Source organism: Pundamilia nyererei, unplaced genomic scaffold (assembly GCF_000239375.1).
Source record: "Pundamilia nyererei isolate P.nyererei 1_Seehausen unplaced genomic scaffold, PunNye1.0 scaffold00346, whole genome shotgun sequence".
Taxonomy (NCBI): Eukaryota; Metazoa; Chordata; class Actinopteri; order Cichliformes; family Cichlidae; genus Pundamilia; species Pundamilia nyererei.
The window spans coordinates 60,933-68,209 of NW_005187747.1; the positions used below are offsets into that span (position 1 = coordinate 60,933).

Sequence of the window (7,277 nt, forward strand, 5' to 3'; positions counted from 1 at the left end):
GGTGCAGGGCTGGAGTCCAGGTGAGGCTGAGGATGCCCCGGAGACAGGAGTGGTGGGAAGAGCTCGCCGGCCCTGTTTGATAAGCTGCGGTTCCCTGAATGATCCGGAGAGAACAGGCCGTGGTCTCCGGGTGTCTCCGGCAGGACTCGCTGACTCTCTCAGGTGTTTCCGGATTCTCCTTCCTACAGGTGAGCGCAACTGATGTGCGCAGTAGAATCATACTGTCCTACTAACGCTGCCCTCATTGGAGCGCCCAGAAGCAGCTTCCTGTCATGTTTGATGTCCAGATAAGTGACTCCGAGTTTCCTGCGTTTATTTTACCGAGCCTCCGCCCCGCTGCTTCCCACTTGACCTCTTCCTCTTTTTGTCTCCTCCCAGTGGAAGCTGCTGTGGATGGCTTGGCCCCTGCTGAGGGGCGAGTCTAGGTGACTCCGTCTGAACACCAGGACGGTTTCATAACTCACCACGTCTCTTTAGCTTCTGCTGCGTTTGATCGATGATGTGTTTTCTCTGAACGACGCTCAAAGTTCCCCCTGATCGCTTCACTTTATCCCACCGTCAGTGTTCACACAGCCACGCACAACGCCGACGTGACATTGCAGGATAAGTAACCACTCGGCTGTCCTTCATATGTTAAACACGCAGTTACTCACCCGTTTAAAACGCGCGCGCACACACACACACACACACACACACACACACCGAAGCTGACCCCTCATTCCTCAGCATTTCAGACTGAGTTATAAGTTCACGTTTTTAGTGTTGAGACAAATGAATGCAGACAACATTTAGATGACTCCGGGTTCTCTCGTATGTGCTGAAACTGCTCAGTTTCAAATGAAATTTTAATGGACAGATGCAGATCGTTCTCCTGAGCATGGGTCAGTTCTTGGTCGGTTCTCTTCCAGGTGAGGTGAAGGACAACAGGAGAGTTTTGAGGTTGTGGAGGTTAACGGTTTATAAAGAAGCTTGAGAGCCACCTGTGCAAGCTGGCTTTCATGTACTTTGAGGTGTTTCTGCTGTTTCAGCTGCCAAGTCTCATTTTTTATGAAGATAAATATGAAAATAAATAAACTTATGAAGCATTGTATTGTGATTCATGTAAATAGTTAACACAGATAATTGTCAACATGATTTGAAAACCTGCAAAGACACCAGTGGACTCTCTTACTGTAGCTTTGCATGACACAGCTCAGAATGATCAAGGTTTGCACAGCAGGTAGGCGGGGCTTCTACCCTCTCTCTGTGACATCATCCAGATCCAGGAGTAGGAAAACTGTGATAAACTGAGTGTTTAGAGCGGCCTGCAGTCTGAGCTCTGGGCTCACTGTCGTCACTTCCAGAGTGTATGTTTGTTCTCTCTCCCTGAGCCTGGTTCTGTTTCCAGAGATTTCTTCCCGTCGCCAGGTGCTTGCTCTTTGCTCATGCTCTTAGCCTTAGTGTACAAAATGTGTTAAGCTGATCTTTGTTATGATTTGGTGCTATATAAATAAAACTGAATTGCTGTACATCAGCTGTGGAACATCAGCTCATGTGCTTTTAATTGAGAGCAGCAGAGGCCAGCTGATCACCGCTTCACAAGCATCCGTACAGAAAGGCTCCGCCCAGATTTGAACCCAGGACCAAGGGGAAACCCCTGTGCTGCCCCACAGGTTCACGAAACAAGTCATCATGTCACTTATTTCTCAGTGAATCATTTCTTCATGCTGAACTATTGGACCTGATCCTAGGCCCCGCCCAGCAGCCAAATCCCACTTTAACCCCTGCTGGCACAGTGTGAACGGTCCCTGTGACACTGCACCAAAGAAGTCAATACAAATCATTAGTGGATGAAGCAAAAAGACGCATAACACTGGGCACGGCCATATTTAGGTTTTTTCTGCATTTTATTGAGTAAAAATTATATATGCTGTTATAGAAAGTACACAAAAATACAGCAATGTTTTCCTCTAATAAAATAAAGTGTAAAATGTTTTTTTTGGCTTTTTCATAGAAGATTTATAAAAAAAGGTAAAAGAAAAAATTTCAATGGGATTATAGGTCACACACAGGCGTCCTCACTTTTCATAAAAAAAACATCAATAACTTCTTATTAATACGAGCTACTCTGCACTAGAACATTAGAAAGCGAGCTTTATACTGTGTTAATATAAACTATCATATAAAATGTTTAAAAAAACCTTTTTTTTGTTTTCCAGCAAAAACATTCAACGAGTTCAGCAGTTATTAATGAAGCATGTAAACATGAAGCTTTTGGTTTGTGAAAGGCCGTTCAACTCAGGAAAAAGATCCTGGCGGCACTTGAAGTGACTTTTGAAGCACCACATCTGTAAAAGAGCCTGAAAGTCAAAAAGGGTCTTTACAAAGACTTGTGCATTTTTCAAAATAAGATGCAGTTCGTAGTCAAATGTGAGTTAAAACACTTGTAAACCTTTCTATCGATACAGTACACATGAACACTGAAAAAAACCAAAGTTCCAGTGATAAAATAGAAGCTGTTTATACAGAGAGCAGACGGCTACAGCATGTGCTCACAGACGTGATGGTGTAGGAGGTAATACCCGTTCACTTTGGTTTGGTGACGGCCTTAAAACAGCATTTCAAAGTGTTCCAGTTAACAAAAAACCAACAAGTGTTTCAGGACTGCTACCCATAGATGGCGCTGTGTGGGGGCCACGCTGAAACACGCTTCACCTGCGTCGCAGTGGCGTGGAACTTCTTTTGGGAAATCGACAATCTAGAATAAAGTAGTCACGAGAGTTCACATGAAACGTCCTTATCAGAAGGGCAGCAACAGAGAGCGCTAAGGACTCTAAAACACACGTTCTCCACACAGACCAGGAAACAGCACCGCGAGACGGTTTCTCGTTACGTTTTCTGGAAACATCGTCGATGAACAGCAGTTGTGACCTTTCACAGCCGAGGCGTGGTCACCAGTGTTTCTCCCTCTCGGTGGAATAGGAAGAGCTGTGAGGCCGCACACTAACGCTCAGAGACTCGCAGCCTTTCCTGGATTCTAATAAAATGGCATCAAAACATCTACAGTAGCACAAACGTCATGACTGCATTCATCAGCTGTCTGCAGACATTAACAGAAGATGAGCCCCTCCCTGCCTTTCAGTTTTTGTCTTTCTGCATCAGCTTGTTTCAAGTATCCAAAGAGATACTGAAGAGATCGCCGTGACAACATCCTGAGCGCGCCCACATCACGCTCGCTACAAACTCAAAATAAAACGCATTTCTTTATACACCTGTTCAACCTTTGACCTAAACGCTTGTTTTTAAGGCTCTCTCCTTCCTGACAAGCACAGTCTGCTCTGATTGGTCAGTTTGTGTGATAAAGTGATACTTTTTTATCCACCTCTATAAAAAGGAGCTGTGAGGACTCTCTGTGGCCTGCTCCGATTGGTCGGATTCATCCGGAGCTTGTTACATATGTAACCAGCAGACTTTTAACTTTGTATCCAAGCCATTGTTTAGCATTTGTTGTTCAAAATATTTTTACATTCCAATATCACTGATTCAGTCAGGTGCCATCGCTGTTATGCCTCCAGAGTATTAGCTCTGAATTTAGAAAGCTTTACTTTGGTGTAAATAGCTTCCTATTTGTTCCCTTTTTTGAAATGTACACGAATGTTTAATTAGCTCTATGAAGTTTTTGGCTGTATTAAAACATTCAAACACCATTTACCACCAAACTAACACTAAACTAACTTCTTCTTTTGTCATTTATTTGAGCGTTCCTGACTACGCACCGGTTTAACGGCTGTCACACCAGCGAGTTACGTGGTGACAGAGAAAAGTCTGGACTGGCGTGTGAGGCAGTTCAGCAGCAGTGTTTTCTTTGGGTTCGACTTTGCAAACCTTTAACATGCAAAAACCCTTGAACAGACTGAAAGTCAGAGGAACAACGAAAAAGTAAAATACAGCCACTTGAAACTAGTGTGCTAATATAAAAAGGAATAAACAAAAGTACTTTTATTTCCTAAAATCAACAAAGTCTATCAATATAAAGTGATCTAAATATAAAGCTAAATCCCGTCTCATGTTTCCAGGTTAGCTTCAGGTCAGTAGCTTATACCGATCAACTTCCCCAATGAGGGTTTCTTAGTTTGGTCCTTTAAAAACATCCTGCAGCAGTTTTACTGTCGAGTGCACTCGCAACGTTTGGACCAGAAGCCACAGCATCATTACGGCGGACTGACCTCGGCGGGTAAAACAGGAACAGGACGTCAGCTCCGCCTTTGGTTCAAGTCACCTTTAAAGTGTTTTTGTTTGAGATTGAAAGCTCGCTACTACGCCGTTCTCCATCTTCTAAAACTTCTAGGTGTTATCTTAAAAACGATGCCTTCCAAGGGCGTTTAAATGAAGCTAAAATCCTATTAAAGTCACGCTACAGTCCTAATGTTAACAAAGCAAAGGCGTGGGTGTCATCGTTCCCTTTTAACTCCCCGATGAATGGCGAATCGCCCTACTGGCCTCCTTACCCATCTCACCTTTGCTCACCTGACTAGACTCCGCCCCCTCTGTTTCCAGGGCAGCCGACGTCTTTCTCTAAGCTGTGAATCTGTGTTAGTGTGTGTTATGTGGATCTAAGGCAGAATCCAGGCAGCATCTCGAACCGTTTCCCCGCCGCGCTGACGTTTTGTCAAACCGGCCATTCGCCTTCCAAAATGTCCGACGGAGAGGAGGAAACGGCTGGCTGCTGACGGTTCCTGATAAAAAAGCTGGTGTGTGTGTGTTTGCTGGTGATGGCGGCTTTCTTCTTATTCACAGGCAAAGTAGTCTTTGAGCGGAGCGAACAGATGCCTGATGACGGGGACGCTCCAAGACCGGCCCAGGAGCTTCTGCCGGGCGCCGCGACCCATGTTGGACACGTCAGTGTAGTGGACGGGGAAACCAAAAATCCTGCAGAGGGGAGAAGACCAAGCGGCTGAAGATGGTATATTTAAAGTTTTTGTGCACAGTGAGAAAGAAGACCGAGCGAATGCCGGTGTCGTCAGCACGTTAGCTGGGATGCATCGCACTGGACCCTTTCACAGTGTAACTGCCAAAAGCAGCAGCGCGAGTGTTGTCCGCTCACCTCTCCAGCTCGGTGCACCACAGGATGTCCTCCTTCCCGTTCATCAGCACGGGGAAGTGCTGGTCTTTCCCCTGTTTGATGGAGTTGGAGCGAGTAGTGATGGTGCGCACCTTTCCAAACTACGAGACAACAGACGCGTCGTCAGTCTAGCACACAAAACCTGCACGTGAAAACGTTTCTTTTCACGGTGTACGTGACCAACCTTTGCCACTCGGCCGTGATCCAGACAGTCCTGCAGCTGTAGCTTGTCCATCCCTGAGGCGCACAGGGGCCTGAAGCACAGGAGAGATCACACTGTTCACTCCGTCTGCCCTCACAATGCCGGGCGAGTTTCTGATGAAGCATCTGCTCACCTGTTCATCCCCGGCAGGTTTCCCCAGAAGTATCGAGCGCGGTGAGCAGCAGAGACCTCGATGGCATCAATCATCACAGGGTTACACTGCAAAGCAAGGTTGACAAATAACTGAATACATCCCATAATTACTCATGAACACACAGACGGGTTTTTACACCACATGTTCTCAGAGCCGTGAAAAATGATCCAGATCAGCAGACGGACATTTTTTTTAAATCTCAAAACATTTTTAAATATGTCGAGTAAATGATGTTTGTAAGCTCGTCACAGTAGGAAGGACCGAGGCGTCGTCTTTTCATCTTTAACGGAATCTTAACGTTGTTTAGACGTCCTGCAGATTCAGTTTTCAGGCTTGTGCAGGGAGCAAAGATGTTTCTTCCCGACGCTATCATCATCTGTATATTCAAGTTACTTGTTTTCTTATGTATTTGAACTCTCAAACTTGTCCTGAATTTACACCCAAAACGTTTCCACCGCTCCTCCTGCTCGCGATCGTGGCTCAAGAGTTGGGAGCTCGCCTTGTAATCGGAAGGTTGCCGGTTCGAGCCCCGGCTTGGACAGTCTCGGTCGTTGTGTCCTTGGGCAAGACACTTCACCCGTTGCCTACTGGTGGTGGTCAGAGGGGCTGGTGGCGCCAGTGTCCGGCAGCCTCGCCTCTGTCAGCGCGCCCCAGGGTGGCTGTGGCTACAACGTAGCTGCCATCACCAGTGTGTGAATGTGTGTGTGACTGATTGTAGATTAAAGCGCTACACAAATCCAGGCCATTTACCATCTAACTGCCAGCTGAGTCTCAGGAGGTGTTGGCAGCACCAATGTTACGTCTGTAACTCACACCACAGACCAGGCATGTAAATCCACTTTTAATATCTACGGTCATAAATTAAAATAATTCAGCTCAGTTTCTGAGGATTTATATTCATCTAATTTCACGATTTTGTGGCTCCCGGATCACTCGGAGTACGTCACTGAAACAAGGACACCATATGGACCAAATACACTACAACAGATTTCAGGGCAGTGGCTGTTTGACCATCTGAGACATGTTGAATCTACGTGGTACAAAAGTCCACCTGAACAGATGTGTGACTAACAAGCAGACGAAATGAACCAATGAGATTACCCCGCCGATGGATGGAGAAAGTGCCAGCAGGCAGGGGGCCTGGGGGTACCTCTGTTACATCTAACAATGCTGTGAATACAGCCATTCCCCAACTCTCTGTCAGTGGTACTCATGGTCATTGATCAGTGGGCTTTGATCAATGACCATCAGAATTAATGATCATGTAAATGACCTCCCAGCCCATTGTTCCTTCAGTGGGCTGGTTTCAGTCATTATGCAAATGTACTGTTCATAACAGCGGTCCCCAACCCCCGGGCCTCGGACCGGTACCGGGCCGCGAGAGTTGAGGCTCAGGTGTGAAATGTCTGGTTTCCAGCGTTCTTTTGTTATCGTTTTTATCGATAACTCGGTGTTCCTGGGTCTTTTCACGTGTGTTATGAATAAATCTTCTTTTTTTCGGTACTGGTACTAGTTTTATTTTGTTGTATTTATCCACGACACCTTAAAGGCCGATCTGTGAAAATATTGTCGGGCACAAACCGGTCCGTGGTGCAAAAAAGGTTGGAGACCGGTGACTGGGGAAACCTGCAGTCAGCTGAGACTGAAGAAGTCACCTGATGATGACGTTCCCAACACTGACTGTTAGCATTGACAACCTGCTAGCTGCAAATAATCATGTGCAGTTCTTAAAGCAATACCAACTACATTTTTAAATCTTAATATATTAAGTAATCCAAAGTACAGGGAGTGCAGAATTATTAGGCAAATGAGTATTTTGT

The 7,277-nt window shown here is 45.8% G+C and overlaps 1 protein-coding gene across 2 annotated transcripts in view; it reads right to left on the reverse strand.

Annotated features, from left to right (window-relative positions):
• Window positions 1–1,986: 1,986 nt before the first annotated feature.
• The window catches only part of LOC102205506 (DNA (cytosine-5)-methyltransferase 3B-like), a 45,238-nt gene continuing 39,947 nt past the window's right edge, over window positions 1,987–7,277 (reverse strand). For both annotated transcript variants that reach the window (XM_005752134.1, XM_005752133.1), the window contains exons 19-22: window positions 5,437–5,522; window positions 5,286–5,355; window positions 5,084–5,202; window positions 1,987–4,908 (exon numbers count right to left, since the gene is read on the reverse strand). In XM_005752134.1, the coding sequence (XP_005752191.1) occupies window positions 4,767–4,908; window positions 5,084–5,202; window positions 5,286–5,355; window positions 5,437–5,522 (417 nt within the window). In that variant the 3' untranslated portion in view covers window positions 1,987–4,766. The remainder of the gene's footprint in view (window positions 4,909–5,083; window positions 5,203–5,285; window positions 5,356–5,436; window positions 5,523–7,277) is intronic.